The sequence below is a fragment of the Copadichromis virginalis genome, linkage group LG22, assembly GCF_057382275.1.
Source record: "Copadichromis virginalis isolate Kocher_CV1m ecotype Utaka linkage group LG22, C_Virginalis_male_GT1.1, whole genome shotgun sequence".
NCBI lineage: Eukaryota > Metazoa > Chordata > Actinopteri > Cichliformes > Cichlidae > Copadichromis > Copadichromis virginalis.
Genome location: NC_140638.1, coordinates 32822656 through 32845018, shown reverse-complemented (window position 1 = coordinate 32845018; position 22363 = coordinate 32822656). Strand labels below are relative to the sequence as shown.

Here is a 22363-nt window from a genome sequence, read left to right as displayed (position 1 = left end):
CTCTATTTAGTACTCCTACCTCCCTCTTTGTCTGTGGTCAGCTGATGTACTTCTGCACGCAATGGTCTGCTGACCCACTGCAATCAGATAAGGTGCATGTGTGTGTGTCTCTGTGCATGTAAAGATGGCAGTGAAAGCTTGCTCACCCAAGTCAGCCTGTAATGACAGGATGCACAAGCTCCTCGTTGCATAGTCACGAGGTCGCTGCATAGTCTCGCATAAATCATCATGCTTTGTGATCAATTTTAATTTAGTTACTCACCTGAATAGGATTCAGTACAGTTATGTGTGTGTGTGTGTGTGTGTGTGTGTGTGTGTGTGTGTGTGTGTGTGTGCGCGTGTGTGTGTGTGTGTGTGCGTGTGTGTGTCATGATGATTTACAGGACTCTGACACACATACTCACTCAAGCTTGAATGTAATTTCTGAGGATTACATGGGTCATTTCTGTCATAATAGACTGTAGATTCAGTTTTCCCATTGAAATCATAATAATGAACGGAAACAATGAAAAGTCTTCTAAGGGATTCAAAATGTAGTTGCTAGTGTTGTAATATTGTGGAGATATTTCCCTGAAATGACCTTGGTGTTCTGGTGCAGGAACTTTTTGCATGTTCTCTGCTGAAAAAGCAGTCACAGCAAAGCCTCCGTAGATTTCATCGTAAAGCAGAGCAACAGCTGTATCCACAGCTGCATCCTCAGCTGCATCCTCCTGCTCTGACCATTTGGGGGTGCTGTACAGATCAGTGCTTGTTTCAGGTCCTTTTCTCCCAGTTTGGAAGACAGAAATTCTTTGTCGGCATCTGATTGCTGCTCTGATATTAACATGTGCTCAATCCAAATTCCTGAAGAGGGAGTTTACCCACATTCTTTGGACTTTTTTTTTATCAAAAAAGATCAGTGAGACTGTATCCTCTACATAACCAAACTATGCAGCAGGTATTGATTTTGCTGTGGAACTGGAGAATGGTGAGCTCAGACAAACTAGATGAAAGAAGATGTGTGGAAGGGATGTGGACCTTTGCATGGAAACATAATGTGCTCTTTTAACTCTTTTTAAAAAAAATATTTTGCTGTGTGGTGGAGCTAGAAACTTGTTGTACATTCTGTCTTACTGGATTGATTTCACCGTGCCCACATGAGCGATCTTTAAACCCGATAAGTTCCTCGAACTGAACAGTAGATATCCATCAAACTTTTGGCTGATATATGTTTGTGCGTGTGTTTGTGCGCGTGCAAGTGTGTGTGGGACAGACGGTGTGCCCTGTCCGTGGTGGGTCGCAGGGAAACGAGCCACTAGACGAAGTTCTGCGATGGCTCTCCAGTGAGGTAAAATTGAGTTTGGCCTGTCTGCAGAGCTAATCAGCTCTGTCTGGCCTGAAACCCGACCACTCAGACATGAAAGGCAGATGACGCTGTAACAGAGCAGGGTGGGAGTCACCAGCAGCCAGCATTCAAAAATTGGCATTAGTGATGGGTGTGTTAGCTGACTGTGGCTGCATAGTCAGCTATCAGTGGAGGTGTTGGTTTCTGCTGGTAATACATTTTCAGTGTTTGAAAATATTCAATTAAATTCAGTTTTATTTATATAGCACCAAATCACAACAACATTCACCTTAAGGCTCTTCAGATTGTGTGGTACAGAAACTACAATAATGCAGAGAGGACCTAAACAATCAGATGAACCCCTTTCAGCAACCACTTGGCGACAGAGGGAAGGAAAAACTCCCTTTTAACAGGAAGAAACCTCCGACAGTTTGTAAATGTTATTTAAAATATTTAGGAAAGTCTGCCTGCTGGTGAGCATTTGCAGCTTTTGTCTGTTTATATGGATTGTACTGCTGGCTACACTAAATGTCCTGCGTGCCAGAAAACAGGAGAATGAATCTATATTCTGAACATTTCATGGTTGATGAGCAACAAGAATCACATTTATATACAGTATGTATGCAATTTTCCATTTCTCACAACGGCCAAGAAACAGTAAAGCCTTCCAGAGTTTATCAGTTGTGCCACTTAAAGTTTTTACAAGATGGAAAAAAACATGTTAAGAAGTTTCAACTAGGCTCCCTGTGGATCTTCTCACAGTGGCACTGGCATGGATTTACACAGTAAACTCAAAGTGTGTGTGTGTGTCACTTTTAGCTTGTGGTTTAAGGTCCCATAAACTTCCTGGTCAAGTGGGTTTGACCCTGGTGTAAGTTATTTTGTTTGACCTCTGACCCGATGTGTGCAGTGTGTGTGCACGCGGGTGTCTGTACATGACCTTCCAGTCCGGTATATTGTTGCTCACGGCCCTCTTTATGTGTTGCTATAAGCAGCAGCAGGCGTGTAACCTCAGCCTCAGCCTGGAGAGAGATGAGAGGGAAGTGGAGGGGGGGGGGGCGGCAAGGTGAGCTAAGTTTCATGATGGAAACATGAAACTAGGTAAAGGGATTTTAAACTTTCCAAGGACCCTGGCAGTAAAAACATCGACTAAAAAAAGTCGAAAAACACAAATTGAAGACTCCAAAAGTGAGCTCATTATCTCTTCCAATCTTTTCTCTCATCATATTTGGGATTCTCTAATATCTGTAATCAACGTAAACTCTGAGTGCCAAACTGCAGCATGAGGCTGGAGCAAACGTCGAGCAGTAACGTATAGGAAAAAAATCTCCTGGAGCTCGTCTTCATAGTTTACATTTTGTCTTCCCCCTTTGTACCCGTGTCTGTGCTGGAGCGCATGCACCTCATAGTTGGCGTGCACACTGTATTAGGGGCCAGCTGGGCTGGCCTGTGCTCTACACATGAGCCTGATTATGACTCAGTATTGCATTACTGACATTCCTCCATAGCTCTCGCTCTTTTCTCTTTCTATCCCCCCCCCCACACACACATGTTATCGGCATGTTCCTTTTTCCTCCAGATTTGCTGACCAACCTACCCGCCTATCCATCCATCTATCCATCCCTCCATTTCTAGCCCTCCCCTCCATTCCCACCCCAAAGACTGTTTGCCCAGCCGGCACGTGATCCGTGCAGCTTCAGATCGAATCACCCCAACTTTTCTTCCTTTTTTTTGCCTTTAAGACTTCCTGCTGCCTTCTCAGCGACCCTTGAAGCCGTCATTGTGCGTTACACATGTTGCTCTGGTCCTAACACCGTCTCACAGTATTTCACATACAGCTGAGGAGGAGGAGAGGAAGAGGAGGGAGGACAAGGGGGAGGGAGGGGTTAGAAATTGAAACCATTAGGCAGCTCAAAGAAAATGTCAGTGTGTGTGTGTGTGTGTTTGCTCAGTGATTGGCTTAGTAGTTTGAGCTTGTTCTTTCTGTCCTCGTGCATGTGAGGAGGTGTGGGTGTGTTTCAGGGACTGCTACTTCTGGTGCGGCGCCATCAGTAAAAGGAGCTGACAGTGTTTTGTTTTTGGGAAGTCGGGTTTGGAGGAGAGGATTGAAAAGCAACCCTGAAGATAAGAGTGGTAGCGTACGTGACAGGTAGCAGCTCACCGTTTTAAAAATCCCACACTGGGTTAATCCTGTGTGAGGAGACGAACGGAGGGAGGGGAGTGGTGGAAGAGGAGGAGGAGGAGGAGAGGAGCTACTGTTCAGACCACTCCTTGCAGCTCAGTCTTTATGCTGCCCAGCACGAGAAGACTGGAGAAGTCGGGGGCTGTCTCTCTCTCTCTTCCTCTCTCATCCTTCCTCTGTCACTTCCTCCCCCTTCTTTCCTCTTTCCTCTCTAGCGCTCTCCTTGCCAATCCGTCCCTCCCTCTCTCTCTCTCTCTTCCTGACTTCCTCTCCTCTCGCCTCCTGTTTCCCCTCCCCTCCCCTCTCTCTCTCTCTCGCTCTCGCTCTCTCTCTGTCCCTGTGTGTCACTGGAGAGCGTCTCAGTGTGAAAATGCCATCCTGCTCTCCAGACTGTTGCCTCTTACAGGCTGTGGAGGTAAGAGACTTCTGCATGTGTGTGTGGGTGTGTGTGTTTGTTTCTTTTATGGGTCTCTGTCATCAGTTTTGTGTGTGCGTGTCTGGTTGCCAGTTTGCATCCCCCCCCCCCTCAGGTCAGTGTGTTTAAAACTTTTCTCAAACAAACTAATGCGTCATAAATGCAGTTTTTGTCCCCCCCTCCTTTGTGGCATCTGGGAAGAGAGGAGGCGGTCTTCGGGCTCTGCAGGGGCAAAGAGTGCCGTGACGTTGTTTCTGGTTGCGCTGGGAGTTTTTCTCCATGTCTGCATGCTGTTGCTCCTGACGCTCTGTGTCGTTTCCAGACCACCGCGGCTGCCGTTTACTTGGCGTTTTTACGTATTCCCGCTCTACGGGGGCCTTGGTCTGAATTAATTTTCCGTGAACCCCCCAGCCGCCCGCCAGCCGCCCACCACCTTCCAACCCTTCGCCCATCACTAGGTTTTTCTCTTGTTTCATGTAATTTTCAACAGTTGCTCCCTGGTTGGCAGTCTGTGAAGTGCAGGGCAGCCGAATCCCCGGCTGTGACCAGAGGATGTTGGGACGTGGGCGTGTGAGAACACACACAAGAGCCACCTACCATTTCTGAGATTTAGAAGATAATTTTGCCTCTGTGGTTTGCTCATATTTGTGAGGGCAATCTGTCCCTATGTGTGTATCTGCTCGTAGAGTGGTGTGAAGCAGCTGGCCTGTGGTTGTCTGTGCAGCAACACACTTGAAGAAGCCAAAAAAAAAATACACCCGGCTTAAATGTCGGTCTGGGCACTTTGGCTGAAATGGTTCAAAATGGCGCAACACTGGGAGGTACTTTGAACTCTGCCCGCTTGCTGCTCCCAGCGGTGACATTTTTAATGACAATATACAACACGTATAAATCCACCACACGGTTTCGCCATCAAAGTTCAAATGTCGGGGTGGGGGGGCAGATTTTTAAGCTTTTCCAAGTGCAGATATTCTCGTATGTGAGGGGAAACGTCCGTTTCGCTGACGTCCGTTTGCTGCGGACAAAAAGGGCTGAACTAAACACTCAGGGACCAGCCAGCCTTTCCTGGACGTCATCCTTCTTCTTATTTTAAGACCTTCTTGTGTTCGAGTGACAGAATATTGTGAACGGGACCAACCAGAGCACCTGGTTATGGAGGTAACTGCAGCTGGTCATCTGTTGTAGTCTCAGCTTTTGTTTTTCCTCTCTCTGCAAATGCTCCTGACAGCAACTTCATGCCTCGTACCTGTTTTTGAAAACATGACCTTTGCTGCTGTCATGTACACATATCCTCACCATCCCTCTTATGTGTGTGTATGTGCTTTCAGATAGTGAAGGTGTGGAGCGAGGATGGGGCCGGCAAAGTCGTGGAGATCCCGGCCGACATGACGACTCGAGATGTGTGCCAGCTGCTGGTCTACAAGAGCCACTGCCTGGACGACAGCGCCTGGTCGCTGGTGGAGCACCACCCCATCCTCGGCATTGGTAAGAATCTCAGTGTTCTGTGTGGATCCCAGTGCGGACAGCGATGCTCGATCCTCGCCTTTTTTTTCCTCCTTTCTTTTTTGCAAGAAAAGGGATTAAAGCTACTTTGGTTCTTGTATTGTGTTTATGCAGTGATGAAAAGGTGATTAAACACCATTAGAAGTTTCAGTGAGGTCGTCAGATTGTTACAAATCTGTTACATTATAACATTTTCTAAAAAAACCTGGGAGCTTTGATTTTACTTTCCTGTAGATTAAAAGAAAAAAGCACATAATGTGATCCATGAAAAAAGGAATTTTTTTCTTGTAGCTTCTAATAAGAGAATAAACGCTTCCTGCTAAATCTCTGCATATTTGCCTTGCGTGTGCTTTTCTGCAGGTGTGTGTGCCTTGTGTTTTCACTTGATCACAGCACCAGTGTTTGCATGGCTTTACCACTTGAGAGGGAGGTGTGGTGCTTGTAGGATTAAGCATTTTCCATGTTCTACTCACATGCTTTTCCCTCCCAAATAGTTTGCTCAGAGAGAGGGTGGGGGGAGCGAGAAAAAAGAGGTAGAGGGGGCGGGAAAAAAAAGGAAAACATAGGACTCGTGCTTCGTTTCTTCACTTTTGCCGTGTGTCCCTTTTTGAAGCTTTATTTTTTTTCTTCTTCTTCTCTGGGTCTGCCTTTGTCCTCAATGAGGCTTTCCTCCTCTCGAGTCGTATTTTTAGAGTCAAAGGATTGCTTTGTGCTTTCCTGCTTGATCTGCGTTTCTGGGGGGGGAAAAAAGTGCACCGGAGCGATGGAATGTGAGGTGAGGAGAGGAGAGGAGAGGAGAGGGAAGAAGGGAAGGAGAGATGAAGGGAGAAAGAAAGAGAGAGACAGACAGAAGGTGGGGGTGGAGGGCGGAGAGGCCTGGGACTGAAGCGTCATACCAGAGCTGCGAGGAACCAATCGCCGGTCTCTATTGGACGAGCCCCTAGCCTTTCTAGCCAATCGGCCCTTTCCTGACTGTCCACAGGAAATTCCCCCGCTTGTAGCCAACGAGGGCGTGCACGAGCGGACGCGCGCAGAGTCCAGACATTTCCACCCCTTAACTACAGCCAGAGCTAAGCAAGAAAAAAAGAAGTGAGTACAGCTTCAGTTTAGAAATGTGTGTTTGTGCCTCAGTGAAACAGGAGAACCCTGCCTGCACGTCCACGTCTAACTGGAACATCCCACCACTATCAAATTCTTACCTGCATCACTCTGAGATCATGTGCCCTCAACTTAAGATAGACGAGGACACGCACACACAATCAAGCACACACACAAAGAAAGTAACTGGGCCTCCATGGTGCACAGTGAGCAGGTTAGGTCTATGTGAGCCTGTAATGTGTGGTTGTGTGTTTGTCTGTGGTTTGTACTTTGCTTATGGCTTTGCTGCTCTCAGCAATCAGCCTAAATAAATGACATCATCTTCCTGCAAACCCCCCCCTCCTCCTCCAACACCACTACCTTCACCTCCTCCCTCCTCTGCCTCACAGCGCTTCTTCCTCTTCACCGCCCCTCCTTATTTAACCTCTTAGTTCCTCGCCCGTCTCTTAGTAACAGGCGATGTTTTTAAAAAAAATCAAAAGTATTTATTTCTTGCTGCGTCATTGTACACAATGCTGATGTGGGGGTTAATGTGGCTAAATTTCTGCTGGAGACATCTTATATGGATCTCTGCATGTTTTTAATTCATAGCAGCTTTCCATGAATCACAGTTCTAAATAATCCTTATTATTATCTTTGTTCATCCTCTATCTGAAACAAGCCAGCATTCTTCTGATTGGCAGCAAGCAAACAAAAGGTTCTTGTATTTATTCATATATGTGAACAGCTTATTAATACTCTGTTACTCTGCGAGACACTTTAAAATAAAAATATCCTCGACGGTTCCAGTGTATGGCACTGGAATTACATTCAGGTTCAGCGCCTCAAAAGCTGTTTTGTTCAGCCTGCTAGGGGATGCAGTTACAGCTCACAGTAAGTCCTTTAGTGACAAGGACACTTCTAAATATGCTGTCAACACAGGAGGGAGGAAAAAAAGTGGAAATGTATGCAAAAGAGCTGCTTGTTATGCTGTGGATGAATCCCTAAAATGAATCTAAATAAGAACAATGAACGGTGTTTTTGACATGAAAATCTTTTTAGTATACAAATGAGCCCTAAAAGCCGCGCTCGCAGATTTAAAACCGGACGGTTTCTGTTCGACGCCGTCCCCAGAGGGCAATTTCTTTTTTTTAACATTGCCTGTGTCTGTGCCCTCATTCAGAGAGATGTGTGGAGGACCACGAGCTGGTGGTTCAGGTTCAAGCCTCCATGAGCGGTGACAGTAAATTCCTCTTCAGGAAGAATTATGCCAAATATGAATTCTTCAGGAACCCCCTGGTGAGTCTCCTGCATCCCTAAAGTGACCTTTCTGTGACTGCCTCGGTTTAGCACGCATCCCCCACAGAGCCACGTAGACACAGCAGCACACACACACACAAAGAGTGAGAGAGGGGGAGAGAAATTGGGGTTCAAAAGGTTTTTCATCTTTTGATGTTTTTGAAATGCAGCAACAAATTTGTTGCTAGCAGCCAGCACCTCTGTGTTTAATCGTTTTAGCCAAAAATTAGAGGATTGTTGTGTTTTCGGGGTTTTTAAATCACCTTTTAGTCATTTTTCTGTTCAGGAATCGTCAATTAGTATAAGACAAAGAGTCACAGCTGGGGTTTTAAGCCCTCATTACATGACGGGTAAATGGCAATGCTAAAGTATTTTAGCTACACTCTCTGCATTTCCCGTTTCATTCTTCCTCCTGGAAGAAGCTAACGGTTTCAGTTAAAACTCATCATTATCCTTTTATCCTACCTTCAGACAGGTGCTAAAATCTCAAAATGCAAAGCCGATCGTCGTTTTTTTAAAGACGTACACGTCCCTACTTCTGGCAGCCAGCGACTCTGCGCCGAGCGGCCTGCGTGGCATCTTTTCTGGCGATGGACGCAGCGTGGGGCTGTTACTGTTGTGTGCTGGCCGGGTATACGGTGACATTATTGCTGTGGGTGATTTAGGTGTGTGTCAGAGCCAGCAGGTGACCTCAGCTCTGTGGTAATGAGCACAGTAAAACACAGGAGTGCTGGCCACGGCTTGTCAATCACGCTAAGAGTAGCGCTGCTGGTTAAAGGGGATTACATCAGCGGGTGAGATCATACTGCATCTACTCCGAGGGCTGGAGTGCCCTCTCTCTCTGTCTCCGCACCACTTTGGCTCTTAGTCCTTGTGTTGATTGAACACTCACACATCCCATACACACACACACACACACACACACACACACACACACACACACACACACACACACACACACACACACACATTCTGGATAGAGAAGCACTATCCTAAGTGGTCTGTAGTGCCTCTCTCTCTTTCTTTGTCTCTTTGTCTCTCGCTCACTGGCGATCTCCGTGTGTCTTTTCCATGCAGAACTTTTTTCCGGAGCAGATGGTGGCTTTTTGTCAGGAGTCTGATGGCTCAATTCCTCCGTCACAGCTCTTACAGGTGAGTTGATGACTCAGTGAAGCAATACTATGAATTATACGAGCCCTGATATCTCAAGAGCGTTACCATCTGTTCATCCAAAAATATGCATGCGCATGCACAGACAGATTATGGTGCTGCGCTCAATTTGCTTCCCGATTTTTAGAAATATAAAATAAGCTGCCTCATTATTTCACTGCGATATTCATTTTTAATTCAGATTTTCATTATGATCTATTTTAAAAGCAGATACCCAAACAGTGCTGCATTCACTTCCCCTGCAGCAGTGCTATTATAGTTATTTTTATTTTATTTTGGCTTGTTCTTTTTAATTCAGTTTAGTTTTTAATATTTGAAAATGTTTGTTTAGTTTTGTTTTCTCTTAGCTTCAGTTTGAGTTTTAAGGTCACAGGTCAGATTTGGGGAAAATCACAGTTATTGCAATAAAAACACAGAACGTGTTGAACGCGGTTGACTCATAGAGACTCATCCAGACTTTCAGCAAACACGTCCACTAATGCCTCATCAGGCAAGCTGTAATACAACTTTTTACCCAACTAACAAACACTCAAACTAAGGATATTTATTTTAGTTTGTTTTCCAAGTTCCACCAAATTATTTCAGTTAATTTTATTTATTTATATTTTATTTTAGTTAACAAACCATATTTAGTTTTGGTTAATTATAATATCCTTGCCCTGCAGCAGTATTAACGATAGATGTTGTTGTGCGTTCGTTTTCCAGAACTTTCTGAACTCAAGCAGCTGTCCAGAGATTCAGGGCTATCTGCATGTGAAAGAGCCTGGACGCAAGTCCTGGAAAAAGCTCTACATGTTCCTGCGCCGCTCCGGCCTTTATTACTCCACTAAAGGAACATCCAAGGTGAGAAAGTATTGCTTTATTGATTGTGGAAGTGGTGTGAAGTAAACTAGATCTAGGGCTTGTCAGCTGCCTAATCCCACAATTTGTGTGTGTGTGTTTGCGCTTGTTGTGCATTAGCTTAAATCATATATCGCCACCCTCACAACCCCCACAGGAGCCCCGGCACTTGCAGGTACTGTCAGACCTGGAGGACAGTAACGTCTTCACCGTCATCACGGGCCGAAAACTTCACAACGCCCCCACAGACTACCAGTTCTGCATCAAGGTAACACACAGACAAACCACAGACTGTAAATAAAGATGCAGCCACAGTGACATCACCCACTGGTTTGTGAAATCATGTTTTGAGGCTTCAGATTTTTAGGATTTTGGCCGCTTGGTTGTTATTTTTGTGGAGCCAGAGGTGACTGCGTTTGGGTGGTCAGAAAGCTGCATCCATAAACAGATATGTGCTATATTTAGCCATGATTTCATCCTAATTTTTGCTAAATAACATGGAAGTAGAACTTGACTCAGCAACACTGAAGCTAAGAGTTCTCGAATAGTTTGTTAGTAGAAGTAGTCACACTTCAGGCCTTATTATTAGCCACATAATTACACACAAAATGCTCCAAAAGGTACCAAATGCACAAACGCAGTTAAAGTGCAGTGATTCAGATTAGCTGAAATGTAGCTCAGCGGGCAGCTAGCGGCTACAGCTGCTAATCCGCTAATACTGCATAACTTCAACTTTAATAAAGTTTCAGTGCATCAGTAACAATGACTGTATACAGTCATTGGTCAGTAACAACACATCTCACCTCTCATTCTGTGGTTATAGAGGAAAGAACTGGCTGAACAGACTGTAAACATGCTGGGAAGTTGTGCTAACATGGGAGTCTGTGGGGATTGGTTCAGTCTTAGAGTCAGCCTCTAGTGGTCATTACAGGAAGTGCAGTTTTTAACTTCAGGGCTCCCACTAGAGATGAATATTATTGTTCTTTAATAGCTAAAAAATGTCTCATTTGACAGATTTTTTCACAGTTTTGAAATCTTTATTTAAAGTCAGTACTTCTCTGCATATGTTGTATGTAGTGGGCGTGTCTGTGAGGACACATGGGTTTAAAACAGCACAGCAGGGGTTTAAACACACTCTCAGTACTGTGCCCCGCTCCGGGTGGTATCTGCGGTGGGCGTACCTGCTGATCTGGGATAAGCTCAGGGGGATAAGCAGGGATGGCACAGGGAATCTGGCCCACCTGACCTCTTCACCTCTCTTTTACACACACACAGACACACACGTGCTAGACGATTGGCGTGTCAGATGCTGTCAGCGGGGGTGACAGTGCAGGATTGGGTGAGGGATTTTTCTTGGTGGGGTGAGGAGGTGGTGGGGTTTGTTGCCATGGTGACATGAATGAATTTATCAGTATGGGGTTGTATTTAGGGAGCAGTGTGCCTCATGCCCTTATTGGTGGTGGAAGGAGGAAAGGAAAAAGGAAAAAGTCTAAGCTGTGATTTTGGACAGAGTTGCCTGGAAAGTCGCAACTCTGTCCATAAATAAATCATAAAAAAATAGATTTTCCTAACCTTACTGTATCACTTACTTTCATGTTATTTGACTGCATGCAGTGTATAAATATTTAATAAAGATTGGGTCATGTGGAAAATGCTAAATTCTTTTCAATCGACTCCTGATTGCCAGATCTTTGCTGTGATTAGGGCGCAGACCTGTGCTGCCGAGCACAACAGTGGCTGCACTGTGACTGTGTTCTGGCACGGTCACATGAAGCCTTATTACTGTTCATGTTTGCGATGTGCATCTCGTTAATCTAATTCCCCGCTGCGTCCTCTGTTTGGTCGACAGCCCAGCAAAGTGAGGAGCGACTGCAAGGAACTGAAAATGCTGTGTGCGGAGGACGAGCAGAGCAGGACTTGCTGGATGACTGCCTTCAGGCTGTTCAAAGTAAAAACCCTGCACTTTTCTTGCGTCGCAGTTAAACATTAATCAGTTAGTTGGTGCTTGGATGTTAAGCTGATGCCTTCTCCTCTCTCCTGCCCCCGTAGTACGGAATAGTGCTGTATCAGAGCTACAACGTGCCCCAGCAGAGGAAGTCTAACCTCTCGCCTTTTACTGCACCTGTGGTGAGGATCTGCTCTCTGTGACATCGCCTTACTGCAGCTCTGCTCTAACAGCAGGGACGAATCCAGATTGATGCATGAATTAGCCGATAGTAATCTTGGGACGAAGCTCAAAGCTTCTTAAGAGGAAAAAACTTGTTTTATTGAAATGCTGAAATAGATTTTTATATTCGGATGACCAGGCTACTGCTGACGTTTGCTGCTAATGTAAGCAGACAGTTTACAGCAAAATGGCATCCATTAAAAAACATCTTATCCTATTTTTTTAATAAGTGAATATTTACATACTGTTCCAACACATGCACAGTTAACAGGAGAATTGTTTTTTGCAGGTGTGATGTGTAATCCCCTCGCACCATGAGGTGTTGAAAAAGTTGTCATAAGCTGCTTTGGAAAGATTGTGAATAGAATTAGTCGCAATTCTCCACAATTGAAGTCTGTGCCCTAACCTTAAGATTAGATACTTCTACAGCGAGTTAGCCTGTGTTTAAAACTTCACACACATACTCACAAACCCCGCTATCTGAAAGTGTTAGGCGATCAGTGGCAGCTCAAACTAAAAGCAGTTCCACTCAGTTTTCCTGATGTTTCCTGAACTCAGCGTTCAGTTTAGAAGCTGAAGCTGGGTTTGCCACTGCGCTTGTTCAATAGAGTAATGGTGTATGATTATCAAAGCTTTTAGGAAACGGTTAGAAAGACCGTGAGAAAAAATTAACACAGCAGATCTTCGAGCATTATGTTTAATTAATGTAACTTCTTCTGAAAGGTGTTAGGATATAATATGACAACGACTCCTAAAAAGGGGAAAAATTAATGTTGGATTATTTTGTGAAGAGTAATATTATTATATTATATTATATTATATTATATTATATTATATTATATTATATTATATTATATTATATTACATTTATTATAAGAAAGTCTTGACTAATTTGAGTCCCACAGCCAGATAGCCAGCAGAGGCTTGTGCTTTTCCTCAAAAGGGGCATTTGTGGATTGACTAAAGTGGGTCTGTGTGCAGACAGGATTTGTCATGCTCCAGTGAGTGTGTCTGGCTTGTTTAACCCTTGACCCTTGTCTACCACCCCTCCACCCTTTTTCTTGTATGCCCCCTCCCTCTAACCCCTACCCAACCACCATCACCCTCCACCCACCCTGCCGCTCTCCAAACAGCGAAGCGTATCTGAGAATTCCCTGGTTGCCATGGACTTCTCCGGGCGGACCGGTCGCGTCATCGACAACCCCATCGAGGCCCAGAGCGCCGCCCTGGAAGAAGGGCATACCTGGAGGGTAAGCAGAGGGAGCAAGGATTCTGTTCTGCAGGGTGGGCTTAGATAGGAAATAGAGGATATCTGACTAGAAGTGCAAACGTATTCAAGCCGCAGCTGCTTTGTGTGATTACCACAGAATATGCAGGAGTTTCCCAGTATATTTAAAAATTGACTGCTTTTATGGATGGTATGCACTGAAGCCTTTCATACCCTACAAGGCTGCGTTTTCTTTGTGAATTAAAGTGTGTAGTAGTTGCACTTTACCAAAGCTGTGCATCCTTCAGTAGAGTGTTTGTTATTGGACTAAAAAGAATTGAAGAGAGTGATTCACAGTAAAACATTCCTGTGTTTGTTTTGGTCCAAAGTGATGTTTAAACATAGTTTAGTTTGCCATGAGGGTTACACACGTGATGGGCATGGCTTAGGGACTTTGACTTTGAGGGAGTTTTGTTTTACATGATGATATCTAACGATAAATGTGGTGTTTATAGAAAAGGAGTCAGCGTATGAATGTCTTGGGCAGTCCCAGTCCCCTGCATCCATCTTCTCTGAGCACAGGTACTCTCATGTGACACTGGCCTAGCAATAACACCATGAGCAGTATAAATACATTTACAAATATATATAATATGGTTGTGTCTGTCTGTGTGCGTGAAAAACTTCCCGTGTTTTTCAGTGATTCACAGGACACAGGTGTGGTTTCATGGTCGTATCATGAGAGAGGAAGCCCACAAAATGATGATACAACAAGGCCAAGTCGATGGGTGAGTTACGACATTGTCGAACGGAGAGCGCTCCTCACGTGAAGGCTCCGGGAGGAAGATAATTTTGTCAAAGTAGTCCAAGTGCTGTCAGGATGATTGTGCTTTGGTTCGTCAAAGCAACGACACACACAGAGCAAATTTTAATGCTTTCCAGAAACTGCAAAAGAACACTGCTCAAAAAATTACTGGAGCACTTTTTAATCAGAATATTGCATCAAGTCAGTTAAACTTCTGAGACCTGATGTGGTCAGGTTAGTAGCAGAGGAGGTTTTAATCAGCTTCAGCTGCTTTGGTGTTGATGAAATAAACAACAGGTGAACTAGAGGGGCAACGATGAGACAACCCCCAAACAGGTGGAGGCCACTGACATTTTTCCCTCCTCATCTTTTCTGGCTGTTTCTTTCACTAGTTTTGCACTTAGCTTGGGTCTGTGTCACTACTGGTTGCATGAGACGATACCTGGACCCTACCAAGGCTGGACAGCTTGGACAGTACAAACCAATCAAGATCAATGCGAGCCATTACTAGAAGATTTGCTGTGTCTCCCAGCACAGTCTCAAGAGCATGGAGGAGATTTCAGAAGACAGGCAGTTACTCTGGGAGAGCTGGACAGGGCTGTAGAAGGTCTTTAACCCATCAGCAGGGTCCACTGTGCAAGGAGGAACAGGGTGAGCGCTGCCAGAGATACAAAATGACCTCGAATAGGACACTGGTGCAAATGTCTCTGACCAAACAATCAGAAACTGACTTCATGATGCCTGAGGGCCCGACATCCCCTAGTGGACCCTGTGCTCACTGCCCAGGACATTGGAGCCAGATCTGCTTTTGCCATAGAATACCAGAATTGGCAGCTCTGTACTTTTCACAGATGAGTGTAGGTTCACCCTGAGGACGTATTAGAGACATTAAAGGATGTGGAGAAGCCGTGGAGAACATTATGCTGCCTGTAACATAGCATGACCGATTGAGTGGTGGGTCAATGATAGTCTGGGAAACACACAGACCTCTACAGGTTAGGTGACAGCACTCTGACTCCCATTAGGTATCAGGGTGGAATCTTTGGAGCCATTCTCAGACCCTACTCTGGTGCTGGGTGGATCCTGGTTTCCTCCTGTTGAATGGGAATCTCTGATCTCATGTGGTGAGAGTATCCACTCAATTCCTGGAGGATGAAGAAATTGATACCATTGACTGGCCCTGCTGGCCTGACCTAAATGCAACAGAACACCCCACATTATGTTCTATGTTTCAGTGCATCTGAGCAACCAGGTTGCACCTCAGTCATGCCCTGGTCCAGATCTGGGAGGAGATGCCCCGGTACACCATCCATAACCTGCTGCATCATTTTAAATTTTCAGGATGTCTTTGAATTCAGCTTTCTGTAGGTTGATCATTTAGTTTTCATCAAACGATGTGGCATCTTTTCATCCTAACACATTACCCAGTGGAGTAATATCCAACGTGATTTTTCAAAGTGGTCCATTAATTTTTTTGAGCAGTATATTCAAGGTGTGTATTATCAAGCATATGGAAATTCATGGTAGATATGTCAGTCCTTTTTATAAGGTGGTTGAACTAGTTCTCATGATGTAATCTTTTTCTTTCAGGTTATTCTTGTTGCGGGACAGTCAGAGTAATCCCAAGGCATTCGTGCTCACCTTGTGCCACCACCAGAAGATCAAGCACTTCCAGATCCTACCGGTCAGTGTGATTACAAAGCAAGAAAAATCTCACCGCCTCTGTTAAGATGCACTGAAATGAGAAACGGTGTGAAAATGACACAAATTTGACTTCTTGTTATAGTCTGACTGCTAAACTGCAGTCACAGTCTCATAAACCAGCTGCTGTGGCTTGTTGGCATCACCGGCAAAGGAGTATATTTGTCCCCAGAAGCAGGTCCATCTTTAAAAATAGTCTGCGATGCAGTTTAATTCTATAGTGTAAAAAAACCCTACGGCAGACTCTGCCCAGCGAGCCTGCTACACTCATTTAGCATCACCACCAACCCGTGTCCAAAGTACGCTGTGCTTTTTTAAGATTTTAAAATGTGTTTTTTGCTTCCTCCCAGGCAGCCGTGCACTTAGATTTGTTTTGCTGCAGGACAGAAATCAGCTCGAAACAGCTCAGAGGAAACAGATCAATCAGTTATTGACAAAGATGCAGTTGCATGGAGAAAGTGTTTTAACTTTATTTGGAAAAAGGTATATATGTATTTCAGACTGATTACATTGAACTGATAATAGATGGCCATTCTCCTCCAATGGAGTTTCTGTCCGTTCAGTCAAAAGTGTAAATGTTAAAAATGCCCAGTTGATAAAACTCATTCATGTTCATCCATCCCTGATATTCTAGTGTGGATCAAAGTGACTGATAGACAAACTAATCTGTAGGAGTATAAAATTTGTTGGTTTGTAGTTTATATCGTCAAAGAAATGCAAAAAGTAGCCAGTCGGATCACTCCACAGACTGTACTGAATATTAATGTCATCTCCAGGTCTGAGAAGGGATAATGTCCTAAACCTAACCGGCTTCATTAGTGTTTGATATTAAATCATTTGCTTATCTTATAAATGCAGTACAGTGGCCTGGCGATGTAGACCTGGATGTGATCATCTGTTTGCACTCCTGTCAGATGTTCCATGTTTTATCGTTACCTCATAAAGATCAGTCTCTGTCATGTGGTGTCTAAACTATCTCCTCTCCTCCGTCTGATTCTGCTCTGAAGTGTGAGGAGGACGGTCAGGTATTCTTCAGCCTCGACGACGGCGCCACCAAGTTCACCGATCTGATTCACCTGGTGGAGTTTTACCAGCTTAACAGAGGAGTGCTGCCCTGCAAGCTCAAACACCCATGCACCGCTGTGGCCTTGTGACACTCCTCCCCCCCAAACCTTTCTTTGCACACCTCTCTCCCTGAGATCTCCCTCCCTCCCCTTCTGTCCCCTTTACCCCTTCCCTTACCAACGCAGTGGGGGTTGAGGAGATGGAGAAAAGTTACGTCCTGTTTTGCGGATGTGAACAACTCTGCTAGGAGCCAGGACTGGAAGTCGATGTCCCCCAGTGGGTAACGGCCAAGTGTCGAAGACTGTGGACTCCTGCGGTTGTTTTGTTATTGGTGTTCAGACCCCAGAAAAAGACCAGCGTGATGTGAAACCACAAGATGGCTACAGTATGTTTCCAGTGGGTCTCTTGGATGGATCCCTTCCTTTAGAGTCCCAAACCTTTCAGCCCCACCCACCCACCTTCCCCATCCTCCAGGCCTGATAAGCTGTGGTGCCCGCCCTGTCCTCGATACCGAGGTGGGCGGGGAGCGCCACCTTCTGACTTCCTCAATGATCATCAGGGATGGACGGGAACCTCCCTGGGTCCCATCAAACTTGATCCAGGAGTTTTCTCAACCTGTGCAGTCCAGTCTGGATAAGCTGACACCCTGCCCTCCACCCCCCGGAAACACCTTAGCGGGGCATGACGTGGCATCGCTGCCGTGTCCCGACCCACAGACCCCTGATGCAACCCCAATCCCGCCTCCACACGAGCTCAGAAAAAAGTCGGGAGAGAAACGAGAAGTCGCTGAAAGGCAAGACGAGCAGAGCAGGGGCGAGGGTTTGCTGAAAGGACAGAGGAATGTTTATCAGGAAGGCTGTACAAGCCTCTCTTGTAGAGTTGATTACTTGATGTCATTTTAATGCTGTTTTATTACTGTTGATTCAATGAAGAACTTGTTTTGCACTCCCGAGCGGACAGACGACAGCTCTTTAGCTAAGAGAAGCTGCCTCCTCTTCCTCCTTCACTCCCCTTCTGAAAAGCACGCATGTGAATTTCCATCAGCTCTGGCTGGATTACGGTGGTGTGGGAGCACAGTCACATCATGCAGTGCTTTCCAGTAAGGTTTAAGAACATCTAACTAACCTCCCCAGCCGTGTGTGTCGTACCAACAAGACCACAACAATTAAAAAACATGAATGTGCTCTTGAACCAGCTGTAGGTGTCTCAAGACTTTAAGGAAGAAGAGGAAGATTTTCAAATAGACTCACTTTAAAGTGTGTCGAGCCCAAGCTTTCTACCATTTCGGTCTTTTTTTTCCAATCAAAATGGTTATTTTATCTGTTGGTGAATTTGTCTTTGAATGTTTTCCTTTTACTAAATAATTTCTGAGCTCTCTGCTTGCACATTTTTAAAAAAATCAGCCTGATTTGTTGTCGATGGGTTGGAGCTGTCGTGTTCGGATTCTGACCACTGTTCCCTCGTTGAAAGCAACAAAAGCACTCTCGAAACTTTTATTAAAAACATTTTAAATATGAAATTTGAACAAATTACTTGAAACGTGAACTCAGTTGTCTGTGTGTCAACAAGCAGTCAAATGAGCTTCACTCGCCTTAAGTGAAAATTGTGAGCCTTGTGTATAAAATTGAAGCTATGTTTTAAAAAGTAATGCACATAGAGTAACACGTTTGGGATTTTTTATTCAGGGGTGGTGGAAGAACATCATGAGTGGGGAGAAATGGTGGGAGATTTGGGAAACAGTCCTTTTTTGCTTTCTTGTCAAGAAATGTAACACACTCACAGGATCTGTACGTTAAATATGAGGCTAATGCTAGCGTGACTAGCAGTCTTGACTCTGTGCAGTTAGAAAGTCTGCCTAAAGCCACCTCTAAAGTCAGTAATCAACATGTTTTATCATCCTGGAAACAACAGTTTGTGAAAGTTATCTGATGTTTTTACTGAGCTTGGCTAGCTGGCTGTAGACTGCTAGCTAGCATCACACATAACTAGCTAGCTTCTCATCTCTGCCTTCTTTTCTAACAGGAAAGCAAAAAATATATTTTCCAAAAGGTCTAAAAGATTCCTGTAAAGTAAAAATCCATTGGAACAAAACTTTGAAAACATGTACTGGTGATGAAATCTCAGATCTGGATAAAATGTCAGTTAACTCTATATTTAGATATTTCCATTAGCTGCATGAAGTGAGCACCATTGTTAAACATCAACAGGGTCGCTAAATTACAATCAAGCAGAAATGGCTTCTTTCTTGATTTTACAATCAAGCAGAAATGGCTTCTTTCTTGATTTCACAACCAATCCATCAAACAACAAATCCACCGCTACAGAGACATAGGAAGCTAACATTACAGAGGGGTTTCGCTTAGTTTAGTAGTACCAGGTCATTGTTTGAGTAAATTAAGGGCCAACAAGTATTTGTTTTTGTTCTTTCATTTTGAAAAAGTAAAAGTATTCAATTATTCAAGCTTCTCAAATAACAGGTTTAGTGAACTGAACCTCCAGTTTCAGATTGTTGTACTAGCTGTCACCTTTGGTTCTTGAGATTTTTTTTTCATTCTTTATTTTTTGTAGACACATGACCCCTAACCATGTGACATTAACTTGTCGGCCATTTTGGACATGTGACAATGTAGGATAAAGTGAACAAGGCCCCAATCACACAAGCCTACAGACTGGTCTGCAACCAGCTGGAAACCACTGGTCATGATGGGGAAATAAGTATTACTTGAATGCTTGCAAGTAGTTAATGGAGGTTGATGGTTTTCACTCGAAAAATAAAGTCTCAGTCACACATGCCTTCCGGGTGGTCAGTGGCCCCTATTTTTCCCCAATGACCCACCTGTCAGTATGGAAAACATTTTGGAAACTGTAAAAAGTGCAGCAAAAAAAGGAAACAAGGAATATTTGTATTTATGTAAAAGTTGTCCTTTTTTGAAACATGCTGGTTGTAAATCTCAAGCACAGCTTTTACTTTGAAGAAGGAATCCTCTCCATCTCTGGTTTGTGTGACAATTTACTACTGCTCAGAGAGTAATTACAAATATCTTTCAGACATACATGACACACAGCGATGCAAATATGCTAGCAACCAAAGGAGTCATTGGGAGGTTTCCATTATAGCACCTACTTTGCAACTGATTTCACCCAGCGAGAGCCACCAACCTCCTGGAAGTACTACCAACCAGTCCGTAAATATGTTTCCCTGACAACTAGTGGTTGTATCGTTTCTAATATGATGCCATGTGAGAAATCTCAGTACACCAAAATTTGACCAAAATCTTCTAAATTGACTAAATTGGATATTAGTGATGGTTAGTCTGTAAGTCTAGCTGCTGTGATAGTAGATCTCATGGAAAACATTTGTCACGTGAATGTGTCCAAAATGTGTTACCATTTTACTGTTTCGGTTTCCTTGAATTTTTGGTTGAACGCTAGCTTTATACTAGAACATACCACATGTATGTTACAGAGAACGAGTTTGCTAATAGGTGGCTAAATGCTAAACACAGAACCTTAACCTTATGCCCAATCTTAGCATTCATGGTTCAAAACTCATTAAAGTGGCATCAGTTTGTGAATCAGTCGGTATCATAAGCTTTTTCCCCCCTCTACCTAGTTGGTCTACTGAAAAAAAAATGAGCTGTCATCAACCAATTCATGACATGTAAGAGAAAATGCCAATTGTTGATGCTGTTGCCAGGTCTCTAAAAATGAATCTGTAATAGTCAGCATAGAGATCAGTTCCAAAGAATTAGATTCACATAGAAATTCCTCTCAAAGTAGCTTAAACAGATCACGAGTTAGTTTATTTTTGACCTTATTTATAGTAACAGGAAAAAGATGCCCAAGAAAGGAGACGAGGAATCCTTTTTGTCATTCCTACTGTCACATGACCAACTGAACCCGTGTGACATAACACCTGCTTTTGTGCAGCACCCGTCCCGCCCTCACCTGCAGTTTCCATCCATCCTACCCCAGATTCACAGGGTTAGAATGAGGTCGGCAGACTCTAAGCACCGACACTGATACACACACACAGACACACACACAATCCACTGCCGCCACCAGCCAACTAATCGCGTGACTTAAACGACTCACCAGCTCTGCACTCCACCAATCAGGCCTTTCTGGTCAGTCAGGTCAGACTCTCTCCAGGGATTGGATAATGCTTGAATCCCCCGCCCCCCTCTCCCACCTGTGTCCAGCCTGTAAGCTATATGACCCTGTGGTAAATGTGTGTGTTGGTGTGCGGATGACCAGACTGTTATATTCACTCTTCAGGAAGTCTGCTGGCTAACGCGCTTGCCCTTTTAGAGGCGGTAAGAAGACAGTCTGGTAAAGTCGGGGGGGTAAGCTGCAGATTTAGAGGAGACGGGAGTTTGACTGGAAGTTTCCCAGCATTCCCAGTCATCAGTTTAGGTTCTTCCCTGTCTGACAGAGGATGAAAGCCACGTCACTATGGGTCAGCGGGGACAAAATCACCGTCCTCCCTCCATTTTTTTTTTTTAAGTCACTGTGCTACAATGCAATCGTTCACAGAAGTCCAATCATATGAATATATACCAGTATAAAGTCTTGTTTTCAAAGTATGTGAAGCTATGGAGAAGATGTAGATCTAACACTGTACCTAGGTCACAGATCACTATGTATGGGCTGTTATGCTTTTGCTCATAACTCCATGTAAAATGAAGAATGATTTGTTTTTTCCTTTTTTTTATTTTATGATTGTGTGTATGACTTTATTGTGTATTGTCTTTGGTTTGCCACAAAATGACGTATACCACAGCATATACAGTATTAATTAAATTAAACTTCTTTTTTTATTTTATTTTAAGAAATCAAACTGGATTTTTGGCATGTGTCAAATTTCTGAACTTCAGTTGTGTTTATAAGCTGACAGGCTGTCGGAGTCTTCATCTCTGCCAGGTTTCAACTCTTTCAGTATTCCCTCTCTGTCATTTATACTCCATGTTTGGATATTAAGCCCACACACACACACACAGCATTGTTTTTTGATGGAGAGCGCACACGCTAATTCTTAAGCTTTTCATCACAAGTAGTGCAATTATAAGCTGTAGCTCCAGAGGATTGTGCATCTCATTATAATGTCTATGTTGTCTGATTATTTTTCTTAAAGGTGCGTAACATTTTTTTGTATTCTCTCGCAGCACGTGCCTCTTTCTGAAACGGTCACAGCTCCCTAGTTGCCGTCCGTCCACTCTCACACTGCGTTTCAAATTAGCTGTGACTGTGAAATGCAGCCTTACCGGAACTAAATGCTAATGTGGACGTCACACGTCAGTCCCACTGAACTTCGGTGACTTACACTATAGGTGCAAGTGAAGCTAACTCATTGTTTTTATTGCTGGGTCAAAGTCATCATAAGTTGAAGTCAAATATAAAATTCCAGGGAGGAAAAAAACAAAGGATCAAATGAACTGTAATCATTTTTTCTGATGTACACTCCTCCACTGTGCTTTGCTTCATTCTGTCTGTGCGGCTCCTGGATCTACATTGTATCCTTTTCAGGTATTTTTTGTACAAATAAGGGACTGATATATTCTCTGTTTATTGGAAATTAGAATAAAAGACAACATTGCTATAAACCAAA

At 44.0% G+C, this 22363-nt stretch overlaps 1 protein-coding gene across 3 annotated transcripts in view; it reads left to right on the top strand.

The window, feature by feature from the left end:
• Positions 1-22363, top strand: part of LOC146683698 (growth factor receptor-bound protein 10-like) — a 73105-nt gene extending 50742 nt beyond the window's left edge. For all 3 annotated transcript variants that reach the window (XM_085447124.1, XM_085447125.1, XM_085447123.1), the window contains 12 exons: positions 5250-5406; positions 7685-7800; positions 8878-8952; positions 9676-9813; positions 9968-10078; positions 11660-11758; positions 11860-11937; positions 13111-13227; positions 13700-13766; positions 13885-13972; positions 15580-15673; positions 16698-22363. In XM_085447124.1, coding sequence (XP_085303250.1) covers positions 5250-5406; positions 7685-7800; positions 8878-8952; positions 9676-9813; positions 9968-10078; positions 11660-11758; positions 11860-11937; positions 13111-13227; positions 13700-13766; positions 13885-13972; positions 15580-15673; positions 16698-16844 — 1287 coding nt within the window. In that variant the 3' untranslated portion in view covers positions 16845-22363. The remainder of the gene's footprint in view (positions 1-5249; positions 5407-7684; positions 7801-8877; positions 8953-9675; positions 9814-9967; positions 10079-11659; positions 11759-11859; positions 11938-13110; positions 13228-13699; positions 13767-13884; positions 13973-15579; positions 15674-16697) is intronic.